Source organism: Artemia sp. Qi Xiang Cuo, chromosome 4 (genome assembly GCF_049724085.1).
Source record: "Artemia sp. Qi Xiang Cuo chromosome 4, ASM4972408v1, whole genome shotgun sequence".
Lineage (NCBI taxonomy): Eukaryota > Metazoa > Arthropoda > Branchiopoda > Anostraca > Artemiidae > Artemia > Artemia sp. Qi Xiang Cuo.
Window position 1 is genome coordinate 32,817,694 of NC_142797.1, and position 13,756 is coordinate 32,831,449.

The window sequence follows — 13,756 nt, forward strand, 5'->3', positions numbered from 1 at the left end:
TTTCAGCTGCCGGGTTCTCCCCGTGTTTGAACCCGGGTTCCTTGAATCTGGAACCCGTAGAAATACCAGGTTCAAACCCGAGTTCTGCGTTCATTGGTGGTAAATTCAAAAATGGCTAACCACCCTGAATTCACAGCCCATGAAGTTTGCTCATTGGGATCCCAAACAGTTGATTTTGAATTGAAGATCAAGTATTTTGCAGTAGACATAAATACATGGCTAATTGTAGAAAAAAACAAGACAGATAGTCCGAGTAATTGAGAGGGTAATTCTATTCCTCAGCATCAAGCGTTTTCAGCTGTGAAGTTTCAACCCCGTGTTTTCCATGAGAACCCGCTTTGTGAAAACGCTTGATGCACTAGACGAGAACAACCCGTGTTCGAACCCACTGAGCCTGAAAACGAGGCTGAAATCAGAGGCAACGCTACAGCGTTGCCTATAGTAAAGGCCGTACGGCTCCATTGTTTTATTATTTATTGATTAAAAAAAAACTTTCCGAAAATAATTTTTCAAAGAAAAATAAAGGCCATTTTAAACTTAAGCTCAGCAGATACAAATACCTTTTAAAATAAATGAAACCCATAACGAACAGATATTAAATAACAATCATAGCAAAAACATACAGCATGTAATAATATAAATGAATAAATATTTATTAAAGCGAGTAATGTTTTGTTTGAATTTGAATATCAATCTTAAAAAAAAAAAAAAAAAAAAATTCTTATTGAGGTATAAATGAAAATTAAAACGAACCGAAATTAAATCAAAAATCAATGCAAAAAAGCATACAAAAGATATTAATGTAAATTAATAAATATATCTTAAAACGAGTGAAACTTAAATTGAATATGGAAATCAAGCTTGAAACGGACAAAAATCACCACAAAAAAAGAGTTTGGGTATGATCTCCTTCTCTCACTGTAGAAGTCTAAAACCTACTGTGTCATTGGCGCTTTACTGAAAACCAATTTTATGACAAATATTTTCTTTTGTACTTAATATTGAAAATAAACATTAAAATTATAGTAACATTTTGGACTGATGAGCTTTCAGCAATTAATATCATTATACATCAAATATTCAGTTTAATTTATTAGCTCTTTTTAAAGTTAAAGACAAATATAGTTTCTCTACAAATAAGTGTTTGCATACTGCCTCCTTTCCTAACTGTAAATAAAAACCAAAAGCCTACTGCGTCATTGGCGCTGAAACGCCGCTGAAACTGAAAACGGATAACATTAGAAGTGTTTTTTTTCGCGTCATTGGAGCTTCACTGAAAACGAATTACTCGTATATTACAAATTTATTCTTTTCCAGTTCTTACAGCATTGAAAATGAAAATAAAAATTACAGTGAAAACAAAATCTTGAACTGATGGATCTTTCAATAATTAATATAATTACATATCTAATATTCAATTTCATTTTGTTTATACTTTCCAAGACTGTTCAAGACGCATACAGTTTTCAGTAAAGTGCCAATGACGCAGTAGGTTTTACACTTTTACAGTGAGAGAAGGAGGTCATACCCAAACTCTTGTTTGTGGTGATTTCTGTTCGTTTCAAGCTTGATTTGCATATTCAATTTAAGTTTCACTCATTTTAAGATTTATTTATTAATTTACATTAATATATATTGTATGTTTGTTTGCATTGATTTTTTATTTAATTTCTGTTCGTTTCAAGTTTTATTTATACTTCAATAGCAAAAATATTTTTTTTCGTTTTAAGCTTGATATTCATATTCAATCTAAGCATTACTCGCTTTAAGATCTATTTATTCATTTATATTATTACTTGTTGTATGTTTTTTGCTATGATCGTTTATTTAATTTCCGTCCGTTTCGGGTTCATTTATTCTTTAATAGTAATTTCTGGTCGTTTTGAGTTTGAATTTTAAAAGGTATTTGTATCTGTTGATCTTAAGTTTAAAATAGCCTTTACTTTTCTTTGAAAAGATTATTTTTCGGAAAGTTTTTTTTAATTAATTTTTGTTCGTTTTTGATATAAAAAAAATTCAAGTTTTTAAAAAATCCTTATTTCAAAATCAAACTTAAAATAAAAATCAAATATTCATCAAAGTAACAAAACTGATATCAAAGTAACAATATCAAAGTGAAAAAATGGGTTTGTGTCAACCTTGGGGTTTTTATTATCTGATGTTTGAACTATTTTTAAAAAAGTTGCTATCTCAAAATTTTTATCGGACGGGTTTGGGGAAAAAGAGCGTGGAAGGGGGGGGGGTTAGTTTAACTCTCTTGACTCTTAAAAAGTGAACTAGAACTTTCAATTTCCAATCAAATGAGCCCTCTATGAAGTTTATACAAGCATCCCTTTCATAAGAACCATATATGCCCTTAGGGCATGAATTAGAACGCCTTCCCCTGTGCCCTGGGGGTTTGTATTGACACCGGAGTTTTTATTATTCGACCTTTGAACTATTTTTTTTTAACAAGATGTCTATCTCAAAATTTTCATCAGATTGGGGGGAGGCTCAAAAGAAGGCATTGGGGGGAGGGGAGGAGGCTAGGTGCCCTCGGATTTCTTTTGACTATTAAAAAGTGAGCTCGAACTTTCAATATCCAATCAAATAAGCCCTCTCTGAAGTTCATACGAGCATCCCTTCCATACGAACAATATAAGCCCCAGAGCATAACTTACAACGCCCACCCCCGGGCCCTGGGGGTTATGATGACACCTGAGTTGCTGGGGGGGAGAGCAAGCTGGTTACCCTCCAATATCTTTTAACGCTTAAAAAGTGAACTAGAACTTTCAATTTCCAATCAAATGAGCACTCTCTGAAGTCTATACGAGCATTTCAGCCATAAAAACCATATATGCCCCCGGGGCATTACTTATAACACCTGCCCCTGAATAAATGGGAGGGAGGGTCTTACTCAAACATCTAATTTCCAGAAATTTCAACTACGTTGAACAACAGGGTTATGTCAAAATTTTGATTGGATGTGTTTGGGGAAATGGTGGGCGTGGAAGGGGTGTAAGTTGCCTTAGAATCACTTTCGACTATAAAAAGGGAACTAGCCATTTAAACTCCCAATCGAGTGAGCCCTTTCTGAAGTTTCTATGACAACGTTGTCTTTACAAAACCTTATATGCCCCCAGGGCATAACTTACAACCCTTGCCCTGAGGGCCGTGGGGGGGTTGTCATCCTCAAAGACCTAACTTCCAGAAATTAAAACTACGTTTAATAAAATGGCTGTCACAAAATTTTTTTTGGATGTGCTTCGGGAAAAGGTGGGCGTCAGAGGGGGGTTAGTTGCCCTCAAATCACTTTTGACTTTTAAAAAGGGCACTAGCCCTTTGAATTTCCAATTGAATGTGTCTTTTTTGAAGTTTCTACTACAACGCCTTCTATAAAAACCTTATATGCCCCCAGGGTATAAGTTAAAACCCTTGCCTTGAGGGTTTTGGGAGTGTTCTCCTCAGAAACAAATTTTCTATCTGGAAATCAACTAAGCTGAACAAAATGGCAATCTCAAAATTTTGATTGGATGTGTTTGGGGGAATGATGGGCGTGGGGAGGGAGGGTGCTAGTTGCCCTCCAAGCACTTTAGACTATTAAAAAGGGCACTAGCCCTTTGAATTTCAAATCGAATGAGCCTTTTTTGAATTTTCTACGACAACGCCTTCTATAAAAACCTTATATGCCCCCAGGACATAACTTAAAACCATAAGGGTATAGTCTTAAACTAGAACTCTCAATTTCCAATCGAATGAGCCCCCTTTGGAGTTTCTACGACGACCCCTTTCATATGAAGTGCGTCTGGGAAAAAAATAAATAATAAAATAAGACATTGGAGCCGTATGGCCTTTACTATAGGCCCTTTTTAATAGTCGAAAGTGTCGAAAGTTCTAGTTCACTTTTAAAGAGTCTAAAGACACTGAAGCTTAATCTATTCCCCCCCCCCCCCACCCTTTTTCCCCAAACCCATCCGATAGAAAATTTGGAGATAGCAACTTTGTTAAAAATAGTTCAAACATCAGATAATAAGAACCCTGAGGTTGACACAAACCCATTTTTTCACTTTGATATTGTTACTTTGATATCAGTTTTGATACTTTTATGAATATTTGATTTTTATTTTAAGTTTGATTTTGAAATAAGTATTTTTTTAAAAAATATAAATTTTTTGCCATCAAAAATAAAAAAAAATTTATTAAAAAAACTTTCCGGAAAATTTTTTTTTAATTGAAATTTAAATCCCATTTTAAACTTCAGCTCAGCAGATACAAATACCTTTTAAATTTCAAATTCAAAACGACCAGAAATTACTATTAAAGGTTAAATGAAACCAAAAACAAACAGAAATTAAATAAACAATCATAGCAAAAAAACATACAACAAGTAATAATATAAATTAATAAATAGATCTTAAAACGAGTATTGCTTAGATTGAATATGAATATCAAACTTAAAACGAAAAAAAATATTTTTGCTATTGAAGTATAAATGACACTTAAAACGAACAGAAATAAAATATACAATCAATGCAAACAAACATACAATAGATATTAGTATAAATTAATAAATAGATCTTAAAACGAGTGAAACTTGAATTGAATATGCAAATCAAGCTTGAACCGAAAGAAATCATCACAAACAAAAGTTTGGGTAAGACCTCCTTCTCTCACTGTAAAAATCTAAAACCTACTGTGTTATTGGCGCTTAACTGAAAACTCTATGCTTCTTGAACAGTCTTGGAAAGTATAAACAAAATCAAATTGAATATTTGATATATAATGATATTAAAAAGGGCACTAGCCCTTTGAATTTCCAATCGAATGAGCCTTTTTTGAAGTTTCTACGACAACGCCTTCTATAAAAAACCATATATGCCCCCAGGGCATAAGTTAAAACCATAAGAGCATAACCTTAAAGTAGAACTCTCAATTTCCAATCGAATGAGCCCCTTTTGGAGTTTCTACGACGACCCATTTCATATGAAGTGCCTCTGGAAAAATAATAATAATAATATAAGACATTGGAGCCGTATGACCTTTACTATAGGCAACGCTATAGCGTTGCCTCTGATTATTTATTTATTATTTTTTTCCCCAGAGGCACTTCATATGGAAGGAGTCGTCGTAGAAACTTCAAAGGTGGCTCATTCGATTGGAAATCGAGAGTTCTAGTGCCTTTTTTAATAGTCGAAAGTGATTGGAGAGCAACTAGCCCCCCCCCCCCCCAACGCCCATCATTCCCCCAAACACATCCAATCAAAAGTTTGAGATAGCCATTTTGTTCAGCGTAGTTGATTTCCAGATATAAAATTTATTTTTGAGATAAACACTCCCCCACAACCCTCAGGTCAAGGGTTTTAAGTTGTGCACTGGGGGCATATAAGGTTTTTATAGAGGGTGTTGTCATAGAAAATTCAAAAAGGATCATTCGATTGGAAATTCAAAGGGCTAGTGCCTTTTTTAATAGTCGAAAGTGAATGGAGAGCAACTAGCCACCCCCCCCCCCACGCCCATCATTCCCCCGAACACATTCAATCAACATTTTGAGACAGCCATTTTGTTCAGCGTAGTTGATTTCCAGATAGAAAATATGTTTCTGAGGAGAACACTTCCCCACAACCCTCAGGGCAAGGGTTTTAAGTTATGCCCTAGGGGCATATAAGGTTTTTATAGAAGGCGTTGTCGTAGAAACTTCAGAAAAGGCTCATTCGATTGGAAATTCAAAGGGGCAGTGCCCTTTTTCATAGTCGAAAGTGATTGAAAGGCAACTAGCCCCCCCCCCCCACGCCCATCATTCCCCCAAACACATCCAATCAAAATTTTGAGATAGCCATTTTGTTCAGCTTAGTTGATTTCCAGATAGAAAACATGTTTTTGGGGAGGACACTCCCCCACAACCCTCAGGGCAAGGGTTTTAAGTTATACCCTGGGGGCATATAAGGTTTTTATAGAAGGCATTGTCGTAGAAACTTCAAAGCTTTCCCCAAACACATCCAATCAAAATTCAATCAAAATACAAGGTTTTGCATAGACAATGTGTCGTAGAAACTTCAGAAAGGGCTCATTCGATTGAAATTTAAATGGCTAGTTCCCTTTTTAATAGTCGAAAGTAATCCTAAGGCAACTTACACCCCTTCCACGCCCACCATTTCCCCAAATATATCCAATCAAAATTTTGATATAGCCATTTTGTTCAACGTAGTTGAAAGGTCTAGAAATTATATGTTTGAGCAGGACATTCCCCCCACAGTCTTCAGGGGCAAGGGTTATAAGTTATGCCCTGGGGGCATATATGGGTCTTAAGGAAGGGATGCTTGACTTGGAGGGCACCTAGCCCTTCCCCCTACACCCTTTTTTCCTCAAACCCATCCGATAAGAACTGAAATAGCCATTTCTTTAAAAAATAGTTCAAAGACCATATAATGAAAACTCCGGGGTCAACACAGCCCCCCAGGGCCCGAGGGCAGGTGTTGTAAGTTATGCCCTGGGGGAATATATGGTCCTTGTTGAAGGGATGCTCGTAAAAACTTCAGAAATGGCTCATTTGATTGTAAATTTAAAGTTCTAGGTCAGTTTTTAGAGTCAAAAGAGATTGGAGGTCAACTAGCCCCCCACGCCCCTTTTTCCCCAAATGCATCCAATAAAATTTTGAGATAGCCATTAAGTAAAAAATTTCTCAAAAGTCAGATAAGAAAACTCAGGTGTATGGTTTTTATGAAAGGGATGCTCGTATAAACTTCATAGAGGGCTCATTTTATTGGAAATTGAAAGTTCTAGTTCACTTTTTAAGAGTCAAGAGAGTTAAGGGCAACTATCCCCCCATGCCCCTTTTCCCCAAACCCATCCGCTACAAATTTTGAGACAGCCAGTTTTTTTGGAAATTGTTCAAAAATTAGATAACAAAACTCCCCCCATGGCCCGGGGGATAGGCGTTGTAAGTGTTGTCTTGGGGACGTATATGGTTCTTATGAAAGGGATGCTTGTATAAACTTCAGAGGGGGCTCATTTGATTGGAAATTGAAAATTGTAGTTCAATTTTCCTACTGCGTCATTGGCGCTTTACTGAAAATGAATTATATTACATAGGTTTTCTTTTGTGCTTAATATTGAAAATAAATATCAAAACTACAGTAGCATTTTGAACTGATGGGCTTTTAGTAATTAATATCATTATATATAAAATATTCAGTTTAATTTATTAGTTCTTTCCAAGATTGTTCAAGACACATATAGTTTCACTATAAAATAAATTTAGATACTCCCTCCTTTCTTAACTGTAAAAACCTAAAGCCTTCTGCGTCATTGGCGCTTCACTGAAAACAAATTACTCGTATGTTTCAAATTTATTCTTTTCCAGTTCTTAGAGCATTGAAAATGAAAATAAAAATTACAGTGAAAAAAAAATCTTGAATTGATGGATCTTTCAACAATTAATATCATTATATATCTAATATTCAATTTGATTTTGTTTATACTTTCTAAGACTGTTATAGTTTTGACTCATATAGTTTTCAGTAAAGTGCCAATGACGCAGTAGGTTTTAGGCTTCTGCAGTGAGGCGATACCCAAACTCTTGTTTGTAGTTATTTTTATTCGATTCAAGCTTGATTTGCATATTCAATTTAAGTTTACTCGTTTTAAGATTTATTTATTCATTTACATTAATATCTGGTGTAAGTTTTTTCGCATTGATTGTTTATTTAATTTCTGTTCGTTTTAAGTTTCATTTATACTTCAATAGCAAAATATATTTTTTTGTTTTAAGCTTGATTTTCATATTCAAAATCTAAGCATTACTCGCTTTAAGATCTATTTATTCATTTATATTATTCCTTGTTGTCTGTTTTTTGCTATGATTTTTCCTTCTGCTTTTCCTTCGTAAAATTAAAACATAGATAATCTGTTGATTCTCAGTCTATTAATAATACATTATTTCTTACCCCGTTAATAACCCCAATGCTTACATTTGTCTTTTGATAAGTGTTATTAGCCTATGATATACAAAAGGCAACAACAGCCTGGGAGGTTTTTATCATGACGTCTAAAGAAAAACATTGGATTCAATATTTATTGGTGTTTTACATAATTGACACTAAGTAATAAAAGTGATATTTAAGGGATCAGAGAAAAGAAAGGATTATACAGATATGTGCATAGGGATAAATACAACAAAACAGGATAATCCATCTTTCTAGAAAGATGTTTTTGTAGGTAAGTCAATTAACTAGCAATTTGATAATAGTCAGTTAAACCGTTTTTTGAATAATTTTAAGACCATATTAACGCATTAGATTTCTAGCTATTCAATTATATGTACTTTTCTCCTCGATTCTTATTCGGTAACTAGATGTTAAGCTTACATTCTTACATAAATTTGCTCATTCAATCACTGTTCTTTTTTTCCAGTTTACTGCCAGCGTTTGTCTTTTACCACAGCAGGCAAGAAAGTTACACTTTCTAGTGTTCAACGATCATACATTTTTTCAAACTTATCGCCCGCCAATTGCTAAATGGAGGTCATATGGAGATCTTTTTCATTAAAATTGAGTTCCCGAATTTTCTTAATTTTCTAAGACGTGTATAGTTGTGTAATTTTCCACTTAACCAATTTAAAGATTCAGACGTCATTTTTACTGTCCTTGGTACTTTAAGTGTTTTGGTTACATTTGACCAACGGTTTCTCTTTATTTAAAGTGCTTTAACACGAACTGTCAGTAAGCCTAGTCAATGTTCCTAAGAGTTTCAACTTGTTAAACAGGTTTATTAGACTTGTCCTGTTTGATATCACCCAACTGCTTCAACTCATGATGTCTCAGACATCCCCTTCCCCCTGTTTCCATTTTTATTTATTAACAAAAAATACGCTTTTCCACAATAGAGGTTTTTCAAAAGAAAATTAGATAGCTACTTTAAGCCTTGGACGAACCAAAATAAAATCAATAGTAATTCAAGCAAAAAACGAACATATATCACTATCAATCAATAAATGAAACCCAAAACGAACAGAAATTATCAAGTAAAACTTCAAAAACTACAACAAAGAGGAGTAGGGTTAACGGTTGCTGTGCCTTCTAAAAACTAGAGCCTCGTCATTCAAATAAATGGATAGAAAATTTGCATAGTCTTTGCCCTTCTATAGGGCTGATGCCATTCTGATCACCATCATGCTACAATCTTGAATATGATATTTGTTAACACTAAAAGCCTTTATGGGCCATGGTTAATACAGAAATACAACAGCACAAAACTTATAAACAAAGAAACACCCTTAGATCCAAAATAATCTATAAACAGATTACAGAGAATAGTCTCCATGTGCCATATCTGTACCCGCAAACCTTGCCAGCTTACAGGCAAATAGAGAGATATTAATTGGCCATTCCCCTTAATATACCCTAAAAGTTTCTAATTGATTCCGTGAGCTGTTACCGAGATATCATAGTTATACTCTTTTGAAAACCTTTGACGTCCATAGTGTCTTTTGATTTACGTCACAGTTCCCCTAAACAGTTCCTGAAAGTTTAAGCCCTTAGCCGTTCGTAAAAAATTGCAGATTCGCCTTTTCCACCATCTGGATGCATATAGTGTTATTTGATAGAGTTTAACATCCCCATTAACATGCCCTGGAAATTTCAACTTGATACCGTTAGTCTTTCCTGAGTTAGCCCTTTTGAAAAACAGGATAAACAGTTTCTTTTGATTTACTTCAACATCTCCCTCAACCTGCCGAGAAAGCTTAAACTTAATGAAATTAGCAGCTCCTTACATATTACAGATATACCCATATGACAACCTTGGATGCACAGCGTTTTTTGGTTTGGTTCAATATCCCCAAAAACATGCCCTGAAATTTTCAGCGTAATACCCTTAGTTATTCCTGTAAAATTGAACAGACGCCCTCTTGACAATATTGGTAAACACAGTGTCTTTTGATTTAGTTTTATAACCCCTTCGACTTTCTCTGAAATTTTAAGCTTATTACTCCACTTAGTTCCTGAGATATTGCATCAATGCCATTTTGACCACCTGGATGCACTTAAACTCTTTTGACTTATAATGACAGCAGTAGTAGTCGTAGTAGCAAGCACAAAGTGTCTTCTGCTCAGTAACATCCCTAAAAGTCTTAACCTAATTCCCTCAGACGTTCCTGAGATATTTTGGATAAGCGCTTTTGTCAACCTACATGCATACAGTGTATTTGATTTAGTTCAACATCCCCTCAATAATCCCAGAGTTTTACCTTACTACCCTTGGCCTTTTTGGAGACACGGAACTGAACATGGCCCCCTTCCCAGTAACAAATATATATGTAAATAATAGGCAACTTTCATAACTTAGAACCCTTGCACCAAGGGCTGCGGGGGGTCACTTCACCCCAGAGGCATAGTTTTTGGACTTCTCGACTACTATGAACAAAATGGCTATTTCAAAATTTTTGATCAGGTGTCTTTGGGGGGGGGGGCAATTAAAAGGGGTGTGGGTTGGGGGTTAGCCGCCCTCCAATCATTTGATTCACAAAAAGAGAACTAAAACTAGCAATTTCCAATGAAATGAGCCCCCTCCAAAGTTTCTACAATAGCTCCTTCTATACGAAGTGACCTAGAAAAAATCAAAAAGATGTTGAAGCCTTATCACTCTTTACTTAGGCGACGCTTGCGCTGCACTACCTGTGATTTGGCTGAAAATAAAAACTACTTTTTTAGGACTGAACAGACATGAAATTTTTGCAAGCCAGAACGAACTTATTCGGGAAATATTGGTGCAATTTATGCTGGCTGTCAACCGAGGGATTTTTTTTCCAGCTTTAACACTCACTTTAAGCTTTTTTTGCGTTGTTTATTTAGTACTTGAAATAGGAGTTTAAGCTAATCCAATCTCATTGTATATGTTTTTGATGGTTCATTCACCATATTTTTTTTTTCTTAGGAGCGTCTAGGTTTTACAAATTTGAAAAATTCGCCACGAAAACACCGCCTTTTCTTTAGAAAAGCTAGCTAATTGACCGCATGGATACGCAATCAAAACACTGGATATAAAGGCTACATATGTTAAGCCCTCTAGATTTTGGAAGTTTTTTTTTACATACCTCACATATCCTCCTTTCGGTTTCTGAGGTAATGTAATACCAAGACGATTTAGCTGCTTTTTGACATAAGCCAGCTTTTCCATTGCTTCGTTTTCAGATTGGGAACTGGACTTATTCTTCCTCAGTTTAGTCTCAAAGTCCTCATCATCATTTGTTTGACTTCGAGATCTCTTACGCTAAAAAAAGTAAAAAAAATAGTAATAAGAAAAAATACATGCAACAAATTAATAGTATGACAATGAAGATACTAATAATGAACTATAATCATACAGAACCATTAACAACTAAAAATGGTTATGATTAAGGGACAAAAGGACAGAGGGACAATGTTTAATTGAAAGGAAGACGTGCTACACCTTGAATCAAAGTTACCGATGCACTTTTTTGCTTTATCATTCGAGGGACAAAATTGAGGTCGTGGGACCTGTACCTCAACCGGTCACCACTGCGTTTCCACTTCACAAAAAAAAATTCCTCAATTGGCACAGCTATTCCTAGCTTAATGTCCCTTTTTCTACAGCATGTTTCAACTGTTTACATCTCTCCCGCTCTCTCTATTTTGTTTTTTGCTGTGTTTTACATCATCCTTTTTTGTTCCAAGGACGGATATCGCAACATTGCTCATAGAGGAGTCAGTGACCAGATAGGTCTGAGACATAATTGGCTGAGACATAACCACTGAGACCATAAAACAAATTTTAGCCCTAGTATGAGTACGAAGCAGTAGCACTGAAGCCAGATGCTGTCAAGCATGGAGATTGATTTACTCATCCTAAGTCTTACAGTTTACTCTTATAGAAAGGAAGTAAAATTAAAGAAAAAATTACCCTTCTTGTTGAATCATTTTCCTGGATGTCATCATTACTGGCATATTCAAAGTCTTCTGAGTGTTTAATTTTTCTAATTCGCTTTGATCGGCTATACACTGGTGATGAATCAGTTTCTTCAACTGGCATAGTTAAATATTGGTCTCTGGACTGAAATTCAATAATAAAAGTTTAACTTTCGTATGCCAAACTTAGAAACGAAAATTAAGCTGTAGTTAGACAAATTAGTTATAAAACAAACAGAAATTACTATCAATGAACAAATGAAAACCCTGAAATAAATATGCACATCAAACACAAAATATAATGCTGTAGAAGAATCAACAAGTCACAAAACGACAAGAAATTAAAATAAATAATGAAGTAAAACTTAAACAAAGAGAAACTGTCACAAACAGGAGTAGGTTTACCTCCCTTCTAAACCTTCTAAAGGCCATAACCTCAGATGCACTTTCTTGAAAGCGATTTGTATTTTGAGTAGTTTTTTTTTATTTGTTATAACCTCAATAACAACACTCCTCCCTCTTGAACCCTTTAAACAGCTTGAGTGTCATCGTCGTTTTATTGAAAATTATATGTATATTTAACAGGGTGGTTTTTATTTGTCAAAACATCAACAAGAAAACAAAACAAATAAAATCACTACAATAATCAGGATGACTAGAAAAAAAAATAATGAGATTAGACAGATAGCTTATTATATGATATAAACTTCTAGAAGGTTCAGAAATTCTTGATTTTTCAACATAATTAATATGCAAGAGAAAATGTTTAAAAAATATTTTGTTTTCAGTAAAACACAAATGATGCTATGACCTCTAGAAGTTTTACAAGGCAATAGCCCTGCTCCTGTTCATGGTTATCTTGGTTTATTTTAAGTTTGATTTGATTATTCATTTTAATTTTTGTTTGTTTTAGGATTCATTTACTCATCTATAGCAACATCCGTTATCTTTATGTTTGATAAGATTGCTTATTTTAATTACTGTTTGTTTAGACTTTATTCTGATTGTTTTAAGTTTGAATACAGCACTTCATTCTTGTTTGAAAAACATTTTTTTTTCAAAAACACTTTCTTTAAAATTAGGTTTTGCTCGTTTTTAATTGATGTAGTTTTATTATTGGTTAATGCTAGAAGTATTTATTATGTTTGTTGAGTTTTATTGCTTAAGAAATCAAAATGTAATGTAGAAAGTTCAAGCTTGAACAAAATTTTAATATTCAGTCTAAGTCTTCCACCAACAGTGGTTTTGTGCAACAAATTCTTAATAATACTTTTATTATTAGAATTTTGGGGGAATTGAGAGGGGTATTAGTACTCATATGACTCAAAAATCTGCTAAATTTTTATTTTATACAGGGCTGAAGCCATCCTGACTCCCATTCTGTGGAACTTTTGGAATTTTTCTTCCACCAGTTTGCTAAAAGAATCTTTTTATGATATAGGCTATTTTGTTGTAATTGTTTGCTTGTTTAAACAAATGCATGTCAAAGTCAATAATTAAAGAGATTTCTGGCTTGTTGTCTTAAAAAAGGAACATCACAGATAAATACAACCAGGATTGTTTCCAGTTTTTTTTTGTCATAATTGAGGTTCAGTTTGTCCTGAAATGTAATTGACTTGTCTACAAGGCCTACAATTTAAGAGCAGACAAGCATTAAAAAAAAAAAGTTATTTCATGGTGCAGAAAAATTTGGGTTAACCAAATTTTCCTTCTAAAATTTGTTGTTCTTGCTAAAGCCCTTTTAGTTCAGTCTATTTACCCTAGAAATTTCATGATGATTGGCAAAAAAAAAAAAAATGTTTGACAGAGGGTTTCATTCAATGTTTGACTCAGGGTTGAGGGCTTAGGGTTTCATG

The 13,756-nt window shown here is 34.4% G+C and overlaps 1 protein-coding gene across 3 annotated transcripts in view; it reads right to left on the reverse strand.

The window, feature by feature from the left end:
- The window catches only part of LOC148953026 (uncharacterized), a 60,705-nt gene that overhangs the window by 20,211 nt on the left and 26,738 nt on the right, over positions 1 to 13,756 (reverse strand). For all 3 annotated transcript variants that reach the window (XM_089087504.1, XM_089087505.1, XM_089087506.1), the window contains exons 2-3: positions 11,896 to 12,045; positions 11,069 to 11,244 (exon numbers count right to left, since the gene is read on the reverse strand). In XM_089087504.1, coding sequence (XP_088943630.1) covers positions 11,069 to 11,244; positions 11,896 to 12,024 — 305 coding nt within the window. In that variant the 5' untranslated portion in view covers positions 12,025 to 12,045. The remainder of the gene's footprint in view (positions 1 to 11,068; positions 11,245 to 11,895; positions 12,046 to 13,756) is intronic.